Source organism: Rutilus rutilus, assembly GCF_951802725.1.
Source record: "Rutilus rutilus genome assembly, chromosome: 23".
Taxonomy (NCBI): Eukaryota; Metazoa; Chordata; class Actinopteri; order Cypriniformes; family Leuciscidae; genus Rutilus; species Rutilus rutilus.
Window position 1 is genome coordinate 3834651 of NC_140233.1, and position 25773 is coordinate 3860423.

General features: G+C 40.8%; 3 protein-coding genes across 6 annotated transcripts in view; all 3 read right to left on the reverse strand.

Moving 5' to 3' along the window:
* Positions 1 to 3022: 3022 nt before the first annotated feature.
* On the reverse strand, positions 3023 to 5402 carry LOC311282565 (uncharacterized protein). Its single transcript, XM_084396381.1, has 3 exons — positions 5330 to 5402; positions 5155 to 5241; positions 3023 to 4757 (listed from the first exon to the last, which is right to left on the reverse strand). Exons 2-3 carry the CDS (start codon positions 5231 to 5233, stop codon positions 3352 to 3354), a joined length of 1485 nt encoding a protein of 494 aa, XP_084252507.1. The 5' UTR covers positions 5234 to 5241; positions 5330 to 5402; the 3' UTR covers positions 3023 to 3351.
* Positions 5403 to 9664: 4262 nt separating this feature from the next.
* The window catches only part of LOC311283529 (uncharacterized protein), a 34883-nt gene continuing 18774 nt past the window's right edge, over positions 9665 to 25773 (reverse strand). The window contains exons 1-3 of one of the 2 annotated variants that reach the window (XM_084397991.1): positions 12395 to 12655; positions 12219 to 12305; positions 9665 to 11822 (exon numbers count right to left, since the gene is read on the reverse strand). In XM_084397991.1, coding sequence (XP_084254117.1) covers positions 10405 to 11822; positions 12219 to 12297 — 1497 coding nt within the window. In that variant the 5' untranslated portion in view covers positions 12298 to 12305; positions 12395 to 12655 and the 3' untranslated portion in view covers positions 9665 to 10404. Of the gene's footprint in view, positions 11823 to 12218; positions 12330 to 12394; positions 12656 to 25773 lie in introns of those variants that run through there. The other variant, XM_084397992.1, reaches the window with a different exon arrangement.
* Positions 13105 to 25773, reverse strand: part of LOC311283528 (uncharacterized protein) — a 31360-nt gene continuing 18691 nt past the window's right edge. The window contains exons 1-3 of one of the 3 annotated variants that reach the window (XM_084397987.1): positions 15640 to 15744; positions 15465 to 15551; positions 13105 to 15063 (exon numbers count right to left, since the gene is read on the reverse strand). In XM_084397987.1, coding sequence (XP_084254113.1) covers positions 13532 to 15063; positions 15465 to 15543 — 1611 coding nt within the window. In that variant the 5' untranslated portion in view covers positions 15544 to 15551; positions 15640 to 15744 and the 3' untranslated portion in view covers positions 13105 to 13531. The other 2 variants (XM_084397989.1, XM_084397988.1) reach the window with 2 other exon arrangements.

A 25773-nucleotide genomic window follows, 5' to 3' on the forward strand; every position in this document is an offset into this window, starting at 1 on the left:
TCTTTCCTCAGTTGAAAAGACATTAAGGTTTTTAAAGGGTTCATGACATGAGAAACCAAATTTGCCTTGATCTTTTGGTATATAAGAGGTCTTTGTACCATTAAAACGTCCTGCAAGTTTCATAGCTTAAGACGTCCTCCCCATTATAAACAAATCATTTATTTAATCAAGCTCTAAATACAGCTCGTTCTGGATGCATGGTATGAAGTGACGTCACGGTACGAAGTGACGTACCAGTTGTTTGCATATGACCGCCTCCAGCATAGACAACTACGCTTCAAGCGCAAGATAACCATGCCTCATTTCATCATCGCATCTGTCACGCGCTTCACATGTGTTCAGTCGACGTTCAGCGAGTGGGTCTGTTTACAAGAAGATTGCGATGTCACGCATGTGCTGTTCCTGGCTGTGGACAAACAACATGTTTGAATAATATACGCTGCTGAAAGATCCAGACGTCAGGGGAAGATGGATGCAGTTTATTTTTTGCGGACGTCCCAGTCACGGCAGTGTTAATTTAAGCGTGTGTTCTCCACATTTCAAGGATGAGTGACAGTTGAGAACAATCGCAGTATGATGCTGGCTTGGACAGAAAACTTTTGTATAAGATAAGGCCGTGTGGACTATTCTGGGCTCACCAACGACGACGCAAACTGTAAGTAATGTAGGCTATTTAAAACTTAAAACTTTTTTAAAACGTTAATTGCAGTTTAATTCATTATGAATAATCACCGTGTTTTTACTTAGTTTAGCCTACTTATTGTTTTCATGACCGTCATGTTCATGCCCCGTAGGCTATTAAAAGATGTAGGCTGTCAAACTGACAAAATAGTTTCACACTTTCTATGTGGACGGGCTGATGCATTCCTAGTTGTGTTGATGGTTAATTTCCTCTGATTCCGACTCAAACATCATTGCAATCGCCATCGCCTCGAACGCATCACCCGTTACTATGGTAACGGTAAACACAGCTCCGCAAAATCCGCACGTTTTGACAAGGGGGCGTTAACAATTCATGCATAGGCACTGACGTTATCCAATCATAACAGTGGGCGTTAACACTGAACTCTTAAAGGGGAAACACCCCCAAAACAGACTGTTTGAATCAGAGGATGAGAAACAGGGTGGGAAAAGGTCATAAATCACTCAATTTTAAACGTTTTTTGTCCAAAAAACTATAGTAATACTATAATTGCACCTAAGGGAACATAATAAAAGAAAAGAAAAAACCATGTCATGACCCCTTTAAGGAAAACTTTCCAGGATTTTTCTACACAGAATGGACTTCAATGGCAACCAACTATACCAATGTTCAAAGAAGGTTCAAATGTCCGTCTCAATGCAGCTTCAAAGTCTCGACACGATCCCAGTCGAGAAATAAGAGTCTTATCTAGCGAAACGATATGTCATTTTCAAATAAAAAAATATATATGTATACTTTTTAACCAAAAATGCCCGTCTTGTACATCTCTGAGATGCGCCACGCATTGCGTCATCATGTTGGAAAGGTCAAGCGTCATCTATCTAAGTTATTTGTCTGTGTACTCAGAAAGGTTGGGAAGGGCAAAAAATGTCATCTCATTTTCTCCTCCAACTTCAAAATCGTCTGACATCTTTGTTTCAATTTATTATTATTTAAAAAAAATTCGTGACCGCATGGCGCGTGGCGCATCTCAGCGATGTACACGACTAGCATTTGTGGTTAAAAGTATATATATATATATATATATATATATATATAAAAAAATTTTTTTAATGACCGATCGTTTTGCTGGATAAGACCCTTATTTCTCGACTGGGATCGTGTCGAGACTTTGAAGCTGCATTGAGACGGACATTTGAACCTTCTTTGAACATTGGTATAGTTGGTTGCCATTGAAGTCCATTCTGTGTAGAAAAATCCTGGAATGTTTTCCTCAAAAACCTTAATTTCTTTTCGACTGAAGAAAGAAAGACATGGATATCTTGGATGACATCGGGGTGAGTAAATTATCAGCAAAATGTTTTTTGAAAGTGAACTAATCCTTTAATAAACATTGCAGGTATAGGCCAAGATAAAGGGCATTACCATAATCAACCCTAGAGGTAACGAGTGCATGGACAAGCCTTTCTGCATCAGCTAATGAAAGAAAAGGCCTAATCCTGGCGAGAGTCTCAAGTGAGAGTCAAAGATAACACCAAGATTGCAAACTTGAGATGATGGGAATACAACATTATTTTCATGACATTTCTAGCATTACAGGCAGCTGCAGGGGTACCAGCCAATTATTTTGTGAAATAATATTACAATGTAAATCAGCTGTTTTCTATGTGATTATATAGTAAAGTGTAATTTTTTCCTGTGATCAAAGCTGAATTTTCAGCATCATTACTCTAGTCAGCAGTGTCACATGATCCTTCAGAAATCACTCTAATATAATGATTTGATGATCAAGAAACATTTATGATTATTATCAAAGTTGAAAATAGCTTAATATTTTTGTTGAAACTGTGATACATTTTATTTTTCAAGATTCTATGATGAATAGAAAGCTCAAAAGAAGAGCATTTATTGAAAATTGAAGTATTTTGTAACATTTATAAATGTCTTTATGGCCACTGACCAATTTAATGTAGTCTTGCTGAATAAAAATATTTTTTTTAAAACCTTTTGAACGTTAATGTAGTAAAGATGTCAAGCGCCATAAAATCTCTTCTATAACCATCAAACTGTAACAACTGACCAGAGAGGAAAATCAATATAAAGTTGGAATAACATCAAAGATATTTGCCAAATATAATGCATTATTCATGAAGTATAGTAAACTATTAATAGAGGCCTGTCTAACAGAAAACTAAAATTGTTTACTTATTTTATTTTCCATTTGCAATTTTTTTCTGCTTGTTTTAAGCATAAATTTAACAAAATGTAATGCAAAAAACTTCCAATGAGGCAAGAATAAATATTAAATAAATATCAAAAGGAACGTTCCGGGTTCAATACAAGTTAATCTTAAATGATTAAAAGAAAGAGACTTCATTTCAATTCACCTTCATTTATTACTATTTTTGGCACTTCATAGACGGAAATCAAACATTTATGCATAACAAATAAATACTGGCAACAGTGGCATTTTCACATTATGAAACACTTAAAGTGATTTTAATCAAAAACATTTATCACATCTGGCGCAGGACAAGTTGGACGCACATGGCTTGAAATCTGCCATCTTTGCACATGGGCAGTGAGTTCTGCAGCCAGATTAAGCCAATCACCTGAGCCGTATACACCATGTGACTAATGACACTGCAGGAGCAACAATGATTGGCTGATGACATGACAGAAAATTGTAGTTTCGTCAGAATCCACAGCTACGTTGTAAGTGGAGAAAGATGTCCAATCATCATTAAAGGACCCAACAGTAATGCTGGATAAAACAAGTACGAACCCAAAAGGTATTCTATACACACTCTAAGAAAACTCAACAACATCTCTAACGGCAGAACAGCTGAACCAATTAACACACAACCACATGGGAAAAACACTAAAGGTGGAAGTAACTCAATTACATTCTTCTGCATGTTGGGATCTAAAGTATATATGATCAGAATTATTGTGAGCGTCACTCCAAAAAGAGCGGTGATCACAGTCACACACAACATCGCGAGTTCTGCACCAAGTGCACAAAACAAGAACAACAGGAATAATTCTCGGACGTAAATTTTTTTTGGCTCAAATGATAACTTTAAAAATGCAAAAGTGCCGATTGCGACTCCAATAGAAGCAAAGCATGCTATGAAAACATCAGAAAAAGTCCTTATGCTAGCGACTGATCCAAGCATCACTCCTAAACCCACTGTAAATAAAAACTCTGTTTGGATTTTTTCCTCGTTATTTAACTTGCGCATCGGTAGATACTTAATGAAGACAGTCGCAACTGTGGAGCACAGAGCCAAATTTAGTGCAAAAGCAACTTGTGGACCCAAAGCATTTCTGGTAGATGCCATAAATATCACAAGTCCAGCTAAAGTAGCCTGAAAAATTAACATTTTGACCTTCCTTTCAGTAGCCAGAACAACTACAATCAGTGAAATGATCAGACTCCATCCGACTACTCCTACAGTGTCAGACACTGCAGATAAAACCTGATTTTCTTCAAGTTTGCCCCCTATTTCTTTTAGTCTTTTCAAAAGCTCCAGCCTTTCAGCTTCTAACTGTTGTGTCTCATTCAGTGCTGTGTAAAATCGGTGAGCATTGAGCCAGACTAGCTTGTCTATTTCCGCTACGAGAGTTGCTGTTTGAGCAGGTTTGGGTTCAGAGTCTCTGATCATGTGAAATCTGCCTCCACATGCGTTGATCATTTCTCCAGCGATCCCTCTGGACGCTCCTGTCAAACGCTCCTGGTGATTTTGGTGCAGAAGAACAATGCAGTACTGAAGAACTTCTGCTCCCAGCAGCTCCTGGACTCGCTTCACAACATCACACTCTTCTGATTCTTGATCTTCCAGATTCAGGAGCATTAAAACGGCGTGAGGTCCAGGAGACGAGAGAAACAGCGCTGTTGTGAAGCTCTGTCTCGCTGTGTCGTCCTCACAGAGGTTTGGTCCAGTGACCAGCATCATTCTACGACCCTCGTCTGTAATTACTGGAGTCTTTACAATCTCTCTGTACTCCTGTCCACCGTCTTTCCTTCCTGACAGAATATCTGCAGCGCTGAATCTGGAGTCGCCTCGCATTCCCACTATCAGGATCCTCACTTCATCATCATCATGAGAATCTGAAGAGAAAGTTAAAGATAAAAATATCAGAAAATATTATATGAATTAAAAGTGAATGATCTACTAACTTTACAGTGGTTGGTCTCTAATATAATTGCTCAAACCCTCTGATGCATGTATTTGTGGTTAAAAGGACATATTTGCTTACCTACAAAATGCCATTGACTTACATTAGGCCTACATTACCACCCTGAATGCATGTTGTCCACTACAGTGGTCAGATTTATTTTTAGTTATCAAAAGTAAACTACAACAAATTATGATATTATTTAAGAAATGATGCACAATATTTTTCCCCCAGAAAAAAAAAAGAGAGACACATGTGATTTAATAATGCATGCATTAGAACAGTACAGAGCAGATATAGCCTACATGACATTGTCATTTGTACATTACCTTCAACATGTATAGATGTGATGTGAAGTGCAAGGATAAGTGTGAAGAGCCATTTTGGTTTTGTCGTGTTTAGTTTCATTTTTCAACCTGGAGAATAAAGCCACTGTTAATCTGTGAATTTAAAATGTAATCTTACCATATAGCCTGACCAAAACTATGAAGCATATTTACTTACAGTATGATCGTTTCATTTAACAACACTGACTGTGAAGTTGTATCCTGTTTTTTTGCTTTCACTTTTGATACTCGTAGTACGGAAGCCCTGAGACGCAACGTAAAAAAAAAAAAAACCTAAAAAAAATAAATAAAAATTCTAGTATTAATTTATCAGATTAATAAAAAAAAATATATATATATATATATATTATTATTTATCTAGTATCTAGATAAAGTATATATCTAAATATCTAGTATCTAGATAAAGTCGAAACGTTTAGAGAATACAGTCTTCTATAGAAGTTGCGTGTGTGTGCATTCATAACGGCGCGCGTCCACTGGTGCATAGGGCGTGTTTCCAATTCTGAATTTTGTGTGTGTGTGTCTGTGTAAATAAATGCACTTGTGAAGTCGAACTGCCTCGGACATGGATCTACACAAAATAGTAGCTTTTTACTTTTATCTGGGCTTTCAACAAAAAGAAAATTCGAGGTGCCATCTACCAACATGCATTATCATGGCGTCGCCTATAGACGAGCACAGACTCCGCCGGAGTAGGTTCACAATCTGATCGCAACTTTATTTGGCAGTGTTTTTGACGTGTTTTCGTGCTCGTCTATAATAGGCAACACTATCTGGGTCGAGAACACTTAACAGTATCCGCGCTGATTCCCTCTTCACCGTTCTGGATACAGTTTAGGTGCATCATTCTGTATCCAATCATTTGGCCGGATCCCGTTATTTCCTCAGATATAAAGCTGGCTACCTCCATCCAGTCTGAAAAGTGTTTTCGCCTGTAAAGTCTATTCCGGCGCAGTATATTTTGTAACGTCCTAAGACAAATGGTAATGCCATGTTAGATTAGCACCTTTAAAAATATTACGACTTTATTCTCGTAATGTTTCGACTTTAATCTCGAAACATTTCGACTTTAATCTCGAAACATTTCGACTTTAATCTCGAAATGATAGCATTTTTTTGTTTTTACAGAATTTAATTTATTTTTTTACTGATTTTTTATTTATTTTTACGTTGCGGTTCGACTTTAATCTCGAAACGTTTCGACTTTAATCTCGAAACATTTCGACTTTAATCTCGAAATTATAGCATTTTACTTTTTTTTTTTTCAGATTTTTTTTTTTTTTTACGTTGCGGTTCAGGGCTTCCGTACTCGAGTGATTCCCCAGGCATATTTAGCACTGACTCATTTCCTGGACCACCCATAAAGAGTAATGATATAATGCGACCAAGATCGAACAGCTTGGGAGAGATGAGTTTTGAAACAGCATTTTCACTTAGTTTATTATACAACACATATCAAAACCGAAGGTACGGGAAGAATAGACTAGTTTTATATACTTAAAATCCAATCAGAACATTCACTTCAGCCGCGCGGCATGTTTCCTAACCAATCATATTTCCTGTTTCAGCTCAAGGGGCGGGGCTTGAGAGTTGCTGTCAATCACTGGCCTCCAACTGAACTCTGCCTGGACTGTTGAACTCGCGTCATAAAAATACTGCGGTAACCTGGTAAAATATTACTGAAATACCTTTGTTTGACTATACATTTTGGCATATTCTGACTGGGAACACTGTCACTTACAATATTTTGCCAGTGTTGTCGTGTATTTTGTGATACATAATCAGAACTAGTAGCGGTGAAGATTCGCTAATTAATGACTCTTTTGAGTAGTAAAATGATCTGTATGGTTGGTGATTCAGTCTAAATCATTCGTATTGCTCACTTATGAACCGAATCGTTTGCTAAATGTTCTCAACTGTAGGACACAAATATAATAATATAATAATAATATAATGTCGATATCATCTATAACAGTCGCGATGGCGGAATCTACACATAATGTTTTAGAAACAAAGTTCGGGAGGAGCACGTTCAAATAATCAATCCAATCAACTTGTCATCAAACAATGACCGTCTATGTTCTACACTATCAGCATGAGAGGAAGCATAATATTTATTCACTCAGTCAACTCACCTAACATTCCTTGACAGTTTTCAGCATCCCTCAACTCACTCTCGGCTTGTTCTTCCACAGCCTGGAATACGGGGGGAGTACTTTGGGTTCGGGCCGAATACCGAGCCCGGAGCCTCTCCTCGGACAGCACGCCAAATATGCATTTATTCTATCTGACTTATTTGTAAGTGTGAACTCGTGAAATAACAATTCTCCAGCGGCAGTCATCTTTGTTGTAAACGAATTCAACCCAAGCGCTCGTTGGTGACGTGGATGATTACGTTACGTTGTTCATCTGTCCATCATCGTATAAAGCCCGCCCTGACAATTTGATTGGTCCGAACAATTTTTGTTCGGGCATAATAGCTCCTCAACGGAGCGAGTCCAGACCGAACTTCCCGACCTAAAAATTTTGTGGGCGGGGCTAAGTTCGGCTGGCATCCAGGCTAGACATATTTAGCACTGACTCATATCCTGGACCACTCATAATGAGTATAATGCGACCAAGGTCGAACAGCTTGAGAGAGATGAGTTTTGAAACAGCATTTTTACTGAGTTTATTATACTACCTTAAAAAGGTGTTTTTTTTCTAATAGTTAAAGGAAGTGTATTCCACAGCCTATAGGCACTGCCACAGAGAAGGCTCTTTCACCCATAGTTTTAGTCTGCAAGAAGGAGAAAGGAGTCGGCGGAGAGATCGAGAGGGCATTTATAGCGTGTTTAAATCACATATATATGATGGTGCAGTTCCTTGTACAGCTTTATACTGTATGTTACAATAAGAGTTTTAAAATCAATGCGGGCATGGACCGGAAGCCGATGCCGGTTCTTGAGCACAGCAGAGATATGCTGACGAGAAGGAGGATGTGTTTAACACGAGTTCTGGATGTGTTGCAGGCGCTTAAAGGATTAGTTCACTTTTTAATTTTTTTTTGCTGATAATTTACTCACCCCGATGTCATCCAAGATATCCATGTCTTTCTTTCTTCAGTCGAAAAGAAATTAAGGTTTTTGAGGAAAACATTTCAGGATTTTTCTACACAGAATGGACTTCAATGGCAACCAACTATACCAATGTTCAAAGAAGGTTCAAATGTCCGTCTCAGTGCAGCTTCATAGTCTCGACACGATCCCAGTCGAGAAATAAGGGTCTTATCCAGTGAAACGATCGGCCACTTTCCAAAAAAAAAAAAAAAAATATATATATATACTTTTTAACCACAAATGCCCGTCTTGTACATCTCTGAGATGTGCCACGCATTGCGTCATCACGTTGGAAAGGTCACGCGTCATCTATCTAAGTTATTTGTCTGTGTACTTCGGTTCAGAAATGAAGGGAAGGGCGAAAAAATGTCATCTCATTTTCTCCTCCAACTTCAAAATTGTCCGACATCTTTGTTTCAATTTATTATTATTTAAATTTTTTTCATGACCTTTCCAACGTGATGACGCAATGCGTGGCGCATCTCAGAGATGGTACAAGATGGGCATTTGTGGTTAAAAAGTATATATATATATACATTTTTTTTGTTTTTGTTTTTGGTGAAAATGACCGATCGTTTCGCTGGGTAAGACCCTTATTTCTTGACTGGGATCGTGTCGAGACTTTGAAGCTGCATTGAGACGGACATTTGAACCTTCTTTGAACATTGGAATCGTTGGTTGCCATTGAAGTCCATTCTGTGAAGAAAAATCCTGGAATGTTTTCCTCAAAAACCTTCATTTCTTTTCGACTGTAGAAAGAAAGACATGGATATCTTGGATGACATCGGGGTGAGCAAATTATCAGCAAATTTTTTTTTGAAAGTGAACTAATCCTTTAATAGACTTTGCAGGTATAGGCCAAGATAAAGGGCATTACCATAATCAACCGTAGAGGTAACGAGTGCATGGACAAGCCTTTCTGCATCAGCTAATGAAAGAAAAGGCCTAATCCTGGCAATATTCCTGAGATGAAAAAATGCAGATTTTGAAATCCTCTTGATATGTGCATCAAGTTTCAAGTGAGAGTCAAAGATAACACCAAGATTGTGAACTTAAGATGATGGGAATACAACATTATTTTCATGACATTTCTAGCATTACAGGCAGCTGCAGGGGAACCAACCAATTATTTTGTGAAATAATATTACAATGTAAATCAGCTGTTTTCTATGTGATTATATAGTAAAGTGTAATTTATTCCTGTGATCAAAGCTGAATTTTCAGCATAATTTCTCCAGTCTTCAGTGTCACATGATCCTTCAGAAATCACTCTAATATGATGATTTGATGATCAAGAAACCTTTTTGATTATTATCAAATTTGAAAATAGCGTAATATTTTTGTTGAAACTGTGATACATTTTATTGTTCAAGATTCTATGATGAATAGAAAGTTCAAAAGAACAGCATTTATTGAAAGTATTTTGTAACATTTATAAATGTCTTTATGGCCACTGACCAATTTAATGTAGTCTTGCTGAATACAAATATTTTTTTAAAAACGTTTGAACGTTAATGTAGTAAAGATGTCAAGCGCCATAAAATCTCTTCTATAACCATCAAACTGTAACAACTGACCAGAGAGGAAAATCAATATAAAGTTGGAATAACAGCAAAGATATTTTCCAAATATAATGCATATTCATGAAGTATAGTAAAATATTAATAGAGGCCTGTCTAACAGAATTTTTTTACTTATTTTATTTTCCATTGGCAAAATTTTTCTTCTTGTTTTAAGCATAAATCTAACAAAATGTAATGAAAAAAAATTCCAATGAGGCAAGAATATTAAATAAATATCAAAGGAACGTTACGGGTTCAATACAAGTTAATTTTAAATGATTAAAAGAAAGAGACTTCATTTATCACTATTGGCACTTCATAGACGGAAACCAAACATTTATGCATAACGAATGAATAATAATTCTGTCTGTCTGGCAACAGTGCAAAAAGCATTTTCCAGTTGGACCAGTTGGACGGACATGACTTGAAATCTGCCATCTTTGCACATGGGCACTGAGTTCTGCAGCCAGATTAAGCCAATCACCTGAGCCGTATACACCATGTGACTAATGACACTGCAGGAGCAACAATGATTGGCTGAATCCACAGCTACTTGTCAGTGGAGAAAAATGCTATTCGAAGTTACGTCCCATCATCATTAAAGAACCCAACAGTAATGCTGGATAAAACAAGTATGAACCCAAAAGGTATTCTATACACACTCTAAGAAAACTCAACAACATTTCTAATGTCAGAACAACTGAACCAATTAACACACAACCACATGGAAAAAACACTAAAGGTTGAAGTAACTCAACTACATTCTTCTGCATGTTGGGATCTAAAGTGTTAGCTGCAATTACAATCGTGATTATGATCAGAATTATTGTGAGCGTCACTCCAAATAGAGCGGTGATCACAGTCACACACAACATCGCGAGTTCTGCACCAAGTGCACAAAACAAGAACAACAGGAATAATTCTCGGACGTTCATGTTTTTTAGCTCAAATGATAACTTTAAAAATGCAAAAGTGCCGATTGCGACTCCAATAGAAGCACAGCATGCTATGAAAACATCAGAAAAAGTCCTTATGCTAGCGATTGATCCAAGCGTCACTCCTAAACCCACTGTAAATAAAAACTCTGTTCGGATTTTTCCCATGTTATTTAACTTGCGCATCGGTAGATACTTAATGAAGACAGTCGCAACTGTGGAGCACAGAGCCAAATTTAGTGCAAAAGCAACATGTGGACCCAAAGCATTTCTGGTAGATGCCATAAATATCACAAGTCCAGCTAAAGTAGCCTGAAAAATTAACATTTTGACCTTCCTTTCAGTAGCCAGAACAACTACAATCAGTGAAATGATCAGACTCCATCCGACTACTCCTAAAGTGTCAGACACTGCAGATAAAACCTGATTTTCTTCAAGTTTGCCCCCTATTTCTTTTAGTCTTTTCAAAAGCTCCAGCCTTTCAGCTTCTAACTGTTGTGTCTCATTCAGTGCTGAGTAAAATCCGTCAGCATTGAGCCAGACTAGCTTGTCTATTTCCGCTACGAGAGTTGCTGTTTGAGCAGGTTTGGGTTCAGAGTCTCTGATCATGTGAAATCTGCCTCCACATGCGTTGATCATTTCTCCAGCGATCCCTCTGGACGCTCCTGTCAAACGCTCCTGGTGATTTTGGTGCAGAAGAACAATGCAGTACTGAAGAACTTCTGCTCCCAGCAGCTCCTGGACTCGTTTCACAACATCACACTCTTCTGATTCTTGATCTTCCAGATTCAAAAGCATTAAAACGGCGTGAGGTCCAGGAGACGAGAGAAACAGCGCTGTTGTGAAGCTCTGTCTCGCTGTGTCGTCCTCACAGAGGTTTGGTCCAGTGACCAGGATCATTCTACGACCCTCGTCTGTAATTACTGGAGTCTTTACAATCTCTCTGTCCTCCTGTCCACCGTCTTTCCTTCCTGACAGAATATCTGCAGCACTGAATCTGGAGTCGCCTCGCATTCCCACTATCAGGATCCTCACTTCATCATCATCATGAGAAGCTTGAAGAGAAAGTTAAAGATAAAAATATCAGAAAATATTATATGAATTAAAAGTGAATGATCTACTAACTTTACAGTGGTTGGTCTCTAATATAATTGCTCAAACCCTCTGATGCATGTATTTGTGGTTAAAAGGACATATTTGCTTACCTACAAAATGCCATTGACTTACATTAGGCCTACATTACAACCCTGAATGCATTGTGTCCACTACAGTGGTCAGATCTATTTTTAGTTATCAAAAGTAAACTACAACAAATGATGTTATTATTTAAGAAATGATGCACAATATTTTTCCCCCAGAAAAAAAAGAGAGACACATGTGTGATTTAATAATGCATGCATTAGAACAGTACAGAGCAGATATAGTACATGACATTGTCATTTGTACATTACCTTCAACATGTATAGATGTGATGTGAAGTGCAAGGATAAGTGTGAAGAGCCATTTTGGTTCTGTCGTGTTTAGTTTCATTTTTCAAACTGGAGAGTAAAGCCACTGTTAATCTGTGAATTTAAAATGTAATCTTACCATAATAGTCTAACCAAAATTATGAAGCATATTTACTTACAGTATGATCGTTTCATTTAACAACACTGACAGTGAAGCTGAATCCTGTTTGTTTGCTTTCACTTTTGATTCTCGCGTGATTCCCCAGACATATTTAGCATATATCCTGGTCATATTCTGGACCACTCATAATGAGTAATGATATAATGCGACCAAGGTCGATCAACTTGGGAGAGATGAGTTTTGAAACAGCATTTTACTGAGTTTATTATACAACACATATCAAAAGCGAAGATACGGGAAGAATAGACTATGTTTATATACTTAAAATCCAATCAGAACATTCATTTCAGCCGCGCGGCATGTTTCCTAACCAATCATATTTCCTGTTTCAGCTCAAGGGGCGGGGCTTGAGATCACTTGCGTCCAACTGAACTCTGGAGTTGAAGGCGCGTCATAAAAATACTGCGGTAACCTGGTAAAATATTACTGAAATGCCTTTGTTTGACTATAAATTTAGGCGTATTCTGACTGGGGAACACCGTCACTTACAATATTTTGCCAGTGTTGTCGTGTATTTTGTGATACATGTTTATAATCAGAACTAGTAGCGAACTAGCGATGAAGATTCGATAATTAATGACTCTTTTGAGTAGTAAAATGATCTGTATGGTTGGTGATTCAGTCTGAATCATTCGGATTGCTCACTTATGAACCGAATCGTTTGCAAAATGTTCTCAACTGTAGGACACAAATTTAATATTGACCTAATACAATCCAAGCCAGCAGTGAAGGTCTTTTTTTATTTTATTAAGTTCAACATCTACATGACTATGAATGACTCTTGCAGGTAAAGACATTTTCAAACAAAACAGTTTCAGTACACAAAAGCATTTAAAATACCATGACATTACCATGTTTTTGGGACATATACCATGCTATCAGAATAATCAGGTGATCAATTATTACTAAACCACAGTATTGTCATCTCTGTACCATATTACAGCCACAGTAAGTTAGTCTTTTTAAAAAGATCTTATTATCTTAATGTCTTTGCTGACGTCATAAAATTATAACACATCACTATTATAGCCATTTTGTGGTCAATAGCTTTTTTCCTGTTATATTTATGAATGTAAAATATATGCATTTGTTTTGTCTATATTATAGACACACAGACACACACACACACACGTTGTCATTTGGTGTTGTTTTTGCTGTTTCTTCTCCAAATTATTAATGTTCCTAAAAATAATGCTACATAAAACAAGTAAGAACTGACTAAGCTTTCAAGAAGTACTTTGAGAAAACTCATCATCAGCCCTAAAATAAGAAAGACTGAACCAATGAGCACACAACCACATGAAAGAAACAGTGTAAGAACAGTAAAACCAATCACTTTCTCTAGAGTTTCAGGCTTTAAATGCCGATATGCCATTGTAAGCCCTGATATTAGAAGCATTATTGTCATCTTCACACCAAGTAGAGCAAACACAGTCACAAACTCCATTGAAAGTGTCGCCCCGATGATACAACACAGAAATGACCCGAGCACAAAGTCTGGAGATTCACAACTCTTCTTTTCATTGTGAAATATGAATGCAAAAGCCCCGGCTGTGACTCCAGGAGCCGCGTAACACGCGATGAGCACATCTGACCACGACCTGACGCTGATGATTGTCCCAAAGGCCAGAGATGAACCCAGAACAAAAGGTATGGACATAAATAAAATGAAAAACAGTCCAATACTTGCTATGAAAGCCCCTATGATATTTTCTATTGGACCGCTGCTACTTTTGCTACACTTAAAATCTTCTAGTACTTTGGGGTTTCTTTTAAATATAGTTGCAATTGATGTTATCAAGGCCAAATTTAGCGGTATAGCAACATCTGGACTCAGAAAATGTCTTAGATAGACAATAAACAACACAAGAGCTGCAAATTTTGCCCCAAAATTAAACATTTTTTCATTTCCTTCAGTGTAAACAACAAGAGCTATAAATGAAACAAGGGAAATCCATCCTATGATTCCAGCCGCTCCTCCTAAAGTGTCATATATTACAGACAAGAGCTGATTTTCCTCATTTACATTTTGATCGTCCTTTTCTGTAAGGAGTTTCTCTACTTCGTGTAGTTTTTTCAAAAGCTTCAGCCTTTCTGAATTTAACTGTTTTTTCTCATTCAATACTGAGTAAAATCCGTCAGCATTGAGCAGAACTAGCTTGTCTATTTCCGCTACGAGAGCTGCTGTTTGAGCAGGTTTGGGTTCAGAGTCTCTGATCATGTGAAATCTGCCTCCACATGCGTTGATCATTTCTCCAGCGATCCCTCTGGACGCTCCTGTCAAACGTTCCTGGTGATTTTGATGCAGAAGAACAATGCAGTACTGAAGAACTTCTGCTCCCAGCAGCTCCTGGACTCGTTTCACAATATCACACTCTTCTGATTCTTGATCTTCCAGATTCAGGAGCATTAAAACGGCGTGAGGTCCAGGAGACGAGAGAAACAGCGCTGTTGTGAAGCTCTGTCTCGCTGTGTCGTCCTCACAGAGGTTTGGTCCAGTGACCAGGATCATTCTACGACCCTCGTCTGTAATTACTGGAGTCTTTACAATCTCTCTGTACTCCTGTCCACCGTCTTTCCTTCCTGACAGAATATCTGCAGCGCTGAATCTGGAGTCGCCTCGCATTCCCACTATCAGGATCCTCACTTCATCATCATCATGAGAAGCTGAAGAGAAAGTTAAAGATGAAAATATCAGAAAATATTATTTGAATTAAAAGTGAACAATCTACTAACTATATACAGTGTTTGGACTCACTCTGATATAATTGCTCATGTAAAACATTTTTGGTTTAACACTCTAATGCATGTAATTTTTTACAATGGTTATTTTTTGAAAGAAAATATTTAGTTACCTACAAATTTACATCGACTTACTGGACATTACATTACAACCCTAAATGCATGGTGTCCACTACAGTGGTCAGATTTATTTTTAGGTATCGAAAGTAAACTACAACAAATCTGATAATTATTTTTAAAAACATTATACAAGACTTGCTGTTTTAAGTAAAAAGAGATAAATGCATGCATCAGAACAGTATAGTTCCGCATTTTCTTGACATTACCTTCAACATGTATAGATGTGATGTGAAGTGCAAGGATCAGTGTGAAGAGCCATTTTGGTTTTGTCCTGTTTAGTTTCATTTTTCAACCTGGAGAGTAAAGCCACTGTTAATCTGTGAATTTAAAATGTAATTTTACCATATAGCCTAACCAAAATTATGAAGCATATTTACTTACAGTATGACCGTTTAATTTAACAGCACTGTGAAGTTGAATCCTGTTTCTTTGCTTTCACTTTGTTTATCACACTTCCTATTTCCTGCAATGAACCAGTGTATTGCTACTTCCGATATTATCTCAACGCAGTCAGAACTAGTTCTGCTTTATCTGGGGATGCCCATCCTGAGGCAACTAGAGTACATCAGCTCCAGTTCTTTTTCTAGTGAAGAATGTTTGTTAAATGGTCTTTTCAAGTATAAATAAGTATAGATTGTACATGTACGTATATGAATTTATAGTGACATTGAGTGTATATAGATATGCCCCTTTTTAAATAAATAATTAATAAAAAACTCACTGTGGACGACATTACCAGTATGAGTGTGTGCATGTTTACATGTTTGAACTTATTGTTTTTTCAGGTAGGTTTCCATACAGTCAAACCAAAAATTATTCAGACACCAGATATAATTTTTGATATTTTTTTACTAGTGAGTGCAGGACACTGTGTATATATGTGTGTGTGTGTGAGATAGACCAAAAAACAATACAAGTACAGCTAATTTTGCCCCAGAATTCAAATATTTGTGTCTCGCTTTAGTGTAAACTACAACATCACACTCTTCTAATAATTCGTTACATTTAATAATTCGTTACATTTATATAGCGCTTTTTCTGAGACCTCAAAGCGCTTTTCATATGGAAGGGGGGAATCTCCTCAACCACCACCAATGTGCAGCATCCACTTCTAATTCTTGATCTTCCATATTCAGGACCATTAAAACGGCGTGAGGTCACCCTGGATATCACCCTGTAGCCCAAGACTGTTTGCCCACAGAAGCTAAGCAGGGCTGAGCCTGGTCAGTACCTGGATGGGAGACTCCTGGGAAAACCAGGTTGCTGTTGCAGGTTGCAGGTTGCATAACCACACTATGCAAACTTGAATAGTGTGGTTATAGCAGATATAGGGCCGCAAAGCCAATGCAGAAGTGCCTTTTGTCTGCTCTGAAGTGTATTCAAGTACTCCAGCCTCCATCTTGCCCAGAACGTGTCTGCTAATGCCTGAAATTTCTTCCATTCATGTTTCAATAGATTGGTATCCGAGAAGTTCCCAAGAGGAATTGGTGGAGTCCCAATCTTCTGCGTAAGCAGCATTGCTGGAGTAAGTATCAGAGGCGCTTCCGGGTCTGAGGAGACTGGTATCAATGGCCTAGAGTTAATTATGGCCATGACCTCTGCCATCAATGTGCACAGGACTTCATGGGTAATCTTCGACCTCCCTTCTTGGAGCAACATTGAATCCAGGATATGCCGTGCCATTCCTATCATGCGCTCCCAACTGCCTCCCATGTTAGACGCATGTGGGGGGTTAAAGACCCATGTGCATTTTTGACTGAGTAGGTATGCATTGACACTGTCCTCTTGAGCGTCTGTGGCAAGCTTTAACTCGTTGGTAGCACCAACAAAATTTGTCCCGCAATCTGACCTAATCTGCTTTGCTGGTCCCCTGATCGAGAAAAACCTGCGGAGGGCATTTATGCAGCTTGAAGCAGTCATCGACTCAATCACCTCTACACGGACAGCTCTTGTGGAGATACAAGTGAACAATATCGCCCACCTCTTGCTGTTGGCACTTCCACCTCTGGTCCGGCGTGCCACGACTTCCCAAGGCCCAAAGACATCCAGCCCTACATAGGTAAATGGAGGCTCTTGCTGCAGGCGCTCTGGGGGGAGGTCTGCCATCTGCTGCTGTTCCAACCTGCCAAGCAATTTTCTGCACGTCACACATTTGTAGATAAGGCTGCTGATGGCTCGTTTTGCTCCCATTATCCATAGGCCACTTCCACGCACAGCGCCTTCTGTGAAGTGCCTTCCCTGGTGTTTGACCTGTTCGTGGTGATGGCGAATAAGTAACACAGCAAGATGATGCTGGCCAGGGATAAGGATGGGATGAGTCTCAACTGCAGGTAGGTTTGAATGGATGATGCGTCCTCCTACACGTAGCAGACCCTCTTTGTCCCTCACAGGATGCAACTTCTTTAGAGGACTACTCCCAGGTAAGTCTTGTTTCCTTTCAAAGCATGTCATCTCTTCTGAGTAAACCTCGCGTTGCACACTCTTTATGATGGCGTGTTCTGCCTTGGTTAACTAAGCACTTGTAACACCTTTATTACAGTAGTGCCATCCAACACATTCTGCATCATGTGCTGGTTTGTGGAGGTTTTGTGCCACATGTAACAGTCGAGCTACAGCTCTTGTCAGTCAACTCCATGATGAAAAGCGTTCAAAACGCTTAGGGTCCAGTTGTTCTCCTGAAACCTTTGTCGAAAGCGTCTGGACTGTCTGATGCGCAGCACACAGTTATTCACATATACGTAGAACCTTTGAGATTCATTACTTATATATCCCAACACAACCTTGAACGTGATCCTGTCCAGCTTAAGCCCTATTTCCTCTCTGATCTGGTCTGCAATTTCTGTGGCCAACACTGCGGCGCAGAGTTCTAGTCTCGGGATGTTAAGCTCTGCCAGCGGTGCCAGTTTGGCTTTGCTGAGTACGAAACTGACTTCTGCGCGACCTTCGTCAGTTTCCACCTTTAAGTAGGAAACTGCTGCAATTGCCTTTACCGAGGCATCAGAAAAGACACATAGCTCTGTGCCTTTGGCCCTAATCAGTGAACATGTAGCATAGATGTGCGACAGATGTTCAGATCATTAAGCTCTTGCAGTGAGTCCTGCCACCATTGCCACTTCTCAAATTTCTCCGGAGGCAGAGGTGTGTCCCAATCTGTACCTTGAGAGACTTTTTCTTGTTGAAGGAGCCTGCCCTCGACCGTCACAGGCGCCAGGATGCCCAAAGAATCAAACAAGCTATTGATCGTCGAGACCACCTCTCTGCGCATGAAGGGTTTCTGGGGCTTGGGAATGTTAAAGGTGAATGTATCCCTTGTCATATCCCAGGCTACTCCCAGACTGCACTGGATGTGTAAGTCGTCAACTGCAAGGTCCAGAGTCTCCATACCCTTGGCTCAATCTTCTTTGGGAAAGGCATTTATAACATCAACCTTGTTTGAGGTGATCTTGTGGAGCTTTATGTTGTAAACTGCCAGCAGATTTTGGGCTCTCTTTAGAACATCAACTGCTTCAACCTCAGTCGGAAAGGACCGCAAGGCGTCATCCACATAGAAGTCTTTCTTAATGAATTCACAGACATCTCTGCCGAAATCCTTCTCTCCCTCCTGTGCTGCTCTCCTCAATCCGTAGGTTGCCACAGCAGGTGATGGGGAGTTTCCAAACACGTGGACCCTCATCCGGTAATCCACCACTTCACTTTCAGGGTTGTTGTCCTTGATCCACAAAAAGCGCAAAACATATCGATGCTCTTCCTGAACCAGAAAGCAATAAAACATTTGCCTAACGTCCGCAGTTATGGCAACCGGTTCCTTCCTGAACCTAAGAAGAACTCCCAGAAGATCGTTGTTGAGATAGGGCCCCTGAAGCAAGACCTCATTGAGTGAGACACCCTCGAAGTGAGCACTTGAGTCGAAAACAACCCTGATTTTACCAGGTTTGTGCAGGTGGTAGACTCCAAAAATGGGAAGGTACCACACCTCCCTTCCCTCAGGTGGTGGTGCCAACTCTGCATGGTTGCTATCCAAAATCCCTTGCATGAACTGCAGGAAGTCTTCCTTCATGCTGGGTCTCTTCTGGAAAGCTCGCTGCAATGTCATAAGCCGTTGGTGTGCCTGCTGCCTGTTGTTAGGGAGCGGCTTCCTTGGTTTTCGAAAGGGCAAGGGTACCACCCAGCTGCCACTTTCATCCTTAACAAACCCCTTGTCCATTAGCTGTAGGAAGGTCAAATCATCGATTGAAGGTGCTAACTGATTGTCTTTTTCAATCCTTTGGAAGACTGTTGCACCAAGGAGATCCTCTTGCTGCTCCAGAGAATGAGGCCAAGGTAGAGAGCTGTTCTGCTGAAGGGTCTGACTGAAATCCTCCTTAATTTTGACAAGGTTCTCACAAGGACGCATATAACTGGGACGGCCATTGTCCATAATGCATGTTTTAAATGTGTTTACTTCTGTAGGGGTGTGGGCTCCACCCAGGCAGACATCACTGACAATGACCCACCCAAGATCGTGCTTCTGGGCAAATGGAGCGTTGCCTGGGCCATTATACTGCCGACGCACCTTGTGGACCTGGAGAATGTCCCTCCCTAACAGGAGCAAGATGTCTGCAGCATCATCGAGAGCAGGTATTTGGTCAGCCATAGCTCGCATGTGGCTGTGGTGGTACGCTGCTTCTGGGTTTGGGATTTCTGCTCGGCTGTTTGGCACATTATTACACTCTATTAGATTTGGAAGGGCGATACTTAGCTCTTCTGTGAGTGACTCAACCATGTAACCATGAGCTCTTCTACCGGTCACCTTGACAACTCCAGCACATGTAGTCAGGATGTATGGTATTCGTGGTCCTTGTATTTGAAAGGCATCAAAGAATTCTGTCGTGGCCAACGAGACGTTACTCTGATCATCTAAGATCACGTACATCCTTTTACTCTCCCCTGGATGACCTTCAGGGTAAACATTAACCAGACATATTTTCGAGCACGACTTCCCTCTGAAGCCTTTACCACAAACTTGTGTACACAGTGGTTTAGCCGCTAGGATTTGTTCATCATTGGGTGTGGTGACTGGCTCCCCGCCATGAACCTCGGAAGGATTCTGCTCTTTAAAACCTTTTTGATCCTTGTAAGAGATCAGCTCCTTTGACTCTCTTGGAGCAGGACCAAAGTGCAGTGCGGCCACAAGACGTTCACTTCCTCACTCTGTGCATTTGATTGAAGCGCCACAGTCTTTGGCCTGGTGGGAGACTGAAGCACAGCAGCGAAAACGCACTCCCTTATCCCTGAGGAATTTCTTCCTGTCATCCAAGAGCATAGCTCGAAAGCTCTTCCACTTCTTAAGTGTGTGTGTTTTTTTATGTATGGGACATACCGTGTTCACGTCTTCTGTTTGGTTCCCCTCTCTATCTGTAGTCGTTTCCTTGTTGCTCACACTTTAGTCGAGTCCCAAAATAGATAAATAGCCCTGGATAAGATGCAGTAGGCATTTTTGAGGAAAAGTACTTCAAGTGTTGTTTCTATATTTTTTTTGGTGCTGAATCCATTTCTGCCGTATAACAAGTTGTAAACATCACTGTTTTGGCATAAACAATAAAAACGAAATGGCTGCCAAAAAATAAATAAATAAACGTTTTAATGCATTTATTGCAGTTTAAACATTAAACATTATAACTAAAATATGCATTCTGAGAATATTTAAACATGTAAACAATGAAAAAACAACATTAACATGAAAGGGACAGTTTTTAATGGCTGCTGGAATTATGCCAAGGTACCAAGGTACACTGGGAAGCATATATCAGTGGAAATATGCAATTATGCCCAGCCCGAAGGGGGGAACTTGGAATACACATGACCCCAGGGGGCTGCATATTGAGAATCATGGGGTGTTTAGCCGCAGGTGGAATATTTCAAAGCCCAGTGGCAAGGTGGCTTGCCGAGGGAAAGACACATGCTCAGAGAGGCTTACAGTGGACTACACACGTGGGGGTCGCCCAGAGGCCGTGTTAGGTGTCGCCCAGCCTGCAGCTCTACAGATGTCTGTTAGCGAGGCGTCATGCGCTAGAGCCCAAGAGGATGCCACACTCCGGGTGGAGTGGGCCGTCACACAAAGGGGGCATGGTCGACCTTGCAGCTGGTAAGCCAAAGCAATGGCGTCCACTATCCAGTGAGACAACCTTTGCTTGGAGAGAGCCTTTCCCTTCAGCTTCCCACCATGACTGACAAAGAGCTGGTCTGAAGTCCTGAAACACTGCGTTCTGTCTACGTAAGCATGGAGGGTGCGTACTGGACAGAGCAGTGCCAAGGCTGGGTCTGCCTCCTCCGAGGGCAGCGCTTGCAGGTTCACCACCTGGTCTCGAAAGGGTGTGGTGGGAACCTTGGGCACATATCCAGGCCGGGGTCTCAGGATCACGTAAGAGTTAGCCGGTCCAAATTCCAGGCACGCTTCGTCAACCAAAAATGCCTGCAGGTCCCCTACCCTCTTGATGGAGGTCAATGCAACCAGGAGCGCTGTCTTCATTGACAGGAACTTAAGCTCCACTGATTGCAGAGGCTCAAAGGGAGCACTCTGCAGAGCAGTTAAAACCACTGAGAGGTCCCAAGAGGGAACGAGAGGAGGGCGAGAGGAGGGCGAGGAGGATTCAGTCTCCTCGCTCCTCTCAGGAAACTGATGATCAGGTCGTGCTTTCCAATGGACTTACCATCAACTGCATCATGATGTGTGGCAATGGCGGCACCATACACTTTCAGGGTGGAGGGAGACAGCCTTCGCTCCAACCCTTCTTGCAGGAAGGAAAGCACAACACTGATCGGGCCTTTCGTGGGTTCTTGAAGTTTAGAAGAACACCAGTTGACGAAGAGGTTCCACTTCAACGCATAGGCATGTCTCGTGGACGATGCTCTAGCGGAAGTGATGGTAGCCACCACCGCTGGTGGTAGGGTACTCAAACCTGCCTCGTCCCGTCCAGGAACCACACATGGAGATTTCAAAGATCGGGACGAGGGTGCCATAGGGTGCGCAAGAAGGCTCACTGGGGGAAACGCATACTTGCAGAGGCCCCGCGGCCAGCTGTGCGCCAGTGCATCCGTGCCGAGCGTGCCCTCGGTCAGAGAATAAAACAGGTCGCAGTGGGACGAGTCGTGGGAGGCAAACAGATCTACCTGTGCGTCCCCGAACTGATCCCAAATCAGCTGAACCGACTGGGGATGGAGTCTCCATTCTCCAGCGAGAGGCCAAAACCGAGACAGATCGGCTGCACGGTTCAGGTCTCCCGGGATATAAATGGCTCGAAGCGACCTCAGATGCTTCTGACTCCATATGAGGAGGTGGCGGGCGAGGCAATTGACATGCCAAAGGCGCTGGGGTCTTGTCCAGGAGCCCGCGGCAGCATGTCCATTGCACATGGCGCCCCAGCCCATTGTGGAGGCATCTGTTGATATAACAACATGCCAAGAAACTCGTTCTATGGGCACTCCAGCCCATAGAAAACTGAGGTTCGTCCACGGGGTGAAGGTCTGACGGCAGGTCGAAGTCACTGGGACTCGGAACGTGCCGTGTTGCCATGCCCACCTCGGGACTTGATCGCAAAGCGGTCTCATATGAAGCAAACCGAGCGACATTACTGCGGCTGCGGATGCCATATGCCCCAGGAGCCTCTGAAATAGTTTCAATGGAACCGCACTCTTGCCCTCGAACTGACGAAGGCAAGTTAGCAGTGACTGCGCACGCTCGCTCGTAAGCTGCGCGCACATGGCGACCGAGTCGATTTCCATACCGAGAAAAGAGATCCTCTGCACGGAGCAGAGTTTGCTCTTCTCCCAGTTGACCCGAAGGCCCAGACAAGCTAGGTGCCGGAGCACTAGGTCCCTGTGTTCGCAAACCTTGTTTCGAGAGTGAGCTAGGATCAGCCAGTCGTCGAGAGGAACAAGGGCTGCCTCGACAACCTTCGTGAAGACGCGAGGAGACAGGGCTAGCCCGAAAGGGAGAACCGCGTACTGGTATGCCTGCCCCTCGAATTATATATATATATATATATATATATATATATATATATATACACTGGTATGCCTCATTTGCATATTTAAACATGACATTTCAGAAAACTTGTAATACAAAAAATGTCTGTCTCTATGTAAGTGAAAAACTGGAAAGGTTTTATGGTGATATCTATAACTTAAATTTTTTACCCTATCCACCTGTAGTGTTTCGGCTGTGAATAATGCACCTATTGTTTCAATAACAATTACAAGAAAATGGGACCCTTATTTCAATGTTATATGGTGGATCCTTATTCAGGAGACATTGAACTTTCTAAAAATGTGGTATAACAACTTTTTCTCAAAAATGCCTACAGGGTTACACAGTCTTGAAGATTCGGACCTGACTATTGTCTTGTGCACAGACACAGGATTCTTGTAATTGAGATTCCCCATTCTCTCCTTTTTCAGAGTGGGTGCAACTGTATTGGTCACATAAAAACTTGGATTGTTTCTTGCCCTGGCTTGTCTCCTTACAAATTCAGAGAAGACTGAAAAGGCTGGGAAATGTACCCTGTGATCTTCCTTATATTTTGATCCAAATGTCATCCATTTATCCAGTAAATGGAAGGGCAATTTTTCTACAATGGGACTTACTCCCCTTGCCATGTCCAGATTTGTCCAGGCTAATCCTTGGAGATAACCATCTTCCTTAGCAGCTTCAAGTTCGCATAGTAAATCCCCAAGTTCTCGAAGTCTGTGGTTATCGCGGTTGCCTATTCTTGGGAAGTTGAATAGCCTTCTCTATGGCTTCTTGAGCACCATAAAGTTCATCCAGTCTTTCCCAAATGAGGTTGAGACCCACCAATGGTTGACGGACGTTGGCAGCGTTCATCCTGCGAGCTTGATGACTCGATTCGGGATCTAGCCATTTTATGAGCAGGTCAATTTGTTCGTGGCCAGAGAGCTCAAGTCCCTTCACAACACTTGTAAATGTTGACTTCCAGCCGAGAAAGTTTTCTGGCTGATCATCAAATTTGGTCAAACCCCCTGAAACCAGCTGACTTCTTATTAAGAACTTATCTAAGTCTGATGTGTTGCTATTTAGATCCTGGCCAGGAGAGGGATTAGGAGCATAGTGGCTGAACACTTGCTGCTTTTTATGATCTGAAGTATCAACTTGTTGCCTTTCTTCAACCTTGATTTTTTGATGTAGGCTTTGAAATTGCTGACTGGAACACTGCTGGCTATCTAGCTTAGGGGTATGTTGGTAGCCGTCTGGCTGATATGACTCAGAGTGATGGAGATGTGCCTGACGTGGGCTCGAGAGTTTTGGCATCTCACAATCTCCATAAGAGTGCTGAGGTTTAGGACTGAGAGACTCAAATGCTTGACAAATGGAGCCACGCTCTTCATCCAACGTTAACAGGGCAGATGGCCTCTGTTGACTTATATAAAACTGCTCATCTGGGTGAGAATCATCCCTTTGTGAGTGCCTTACCACATATTCACTCACTTTGTCCTGTGGACTTTGCAATGGTAAAGACTCAAAGCAGCTGCCACGTTGACCATGGATCGTTGAGAGCGTGTAGATCAACGTGCACTAGATGACGTGTGTGATTTTGCATCAGCAGTCTTCATATTGTCTTGTATTTTTGGGGTCTCATTCATTGAAACTTGAGACTGAGGTTCTTTTTCCAAAACCATCTTCTTCTCAGAGGACGTCATTTTACTATACTATTCTCATCTGACATGAAACAGCAAGCTAAACTCATTCCTTCAAAAAGTTTTCCTCCAATGAACAGGGGATGTGTTGTACTTGGCAGGTAATTTTAATGAAGAAAAGGTAAAACTGAAATAACAAACACATAACAAAATACAGGTAAGTATTTTCTGTATTATCATTAATTAATAAATAAAGTATTTTTTCCCCTTTACAGGTTGCACCTTCAAAATGTCTTAATTAAGATACGTAAGATAAGTAAACAAATAAATTCAGCACAAAAAAATAATATATTGCTCCTAAATTGGGTCTTAAGTTATTAAATTAAAAATACTCACTGACGATACCCCATGACCAAACAAAAGATGGATGGATAGAGATGGCATTAACTACAACATGTGCTTCTTCAACATGACCGCAACTGCAGCACAACAGGAAATGATTCTTGGAGAAACCTTCCTGCAAAGCTACCTATAAAACTATGAGCAAGTGTACCTGGACAAAAGCTGTTTTAAAAGCAAAGGGTGGTCATACCAAATATTAATTTGATTTAGTTAATAATAGAAGTTAACTGATAAATAAAATCTATTTATGACATGATTTTGGAAAGCGTCCTCATTTTGCAGAATTTTTACACAAGTGCCTACAACTTTTCACAGCTTTGCAGGAAGGTTTCTTCGAGCGTCTTGGAGAAACTATTGACATGCGCACAGGAATTTTTTTTGCATGCTTACGCATTAAAATTTCTAGATTTATATATATATACTACAATCTATTTCCTTGGTTCGTCCCTACCATCTTACTATGAAGAAAAAGAGAGCATATGC

Bases quoted from the DNA above. Each gene is read 5' to 3' on its own strand.
- LOC311282565 (XM_084396381.1), bottom strand. From the start codon at position 5,233: ATGAAACTAAACACGACAAAACCAAAATGGCTCTTCACACTTATCCTT. The intron at 4,758-5,154 runs GTAATGTACAAA...CTTTCTCTTCAG, and splicing joins CACATCTATACATGTTGAAG to ATTCTCATGATGATGATGAA.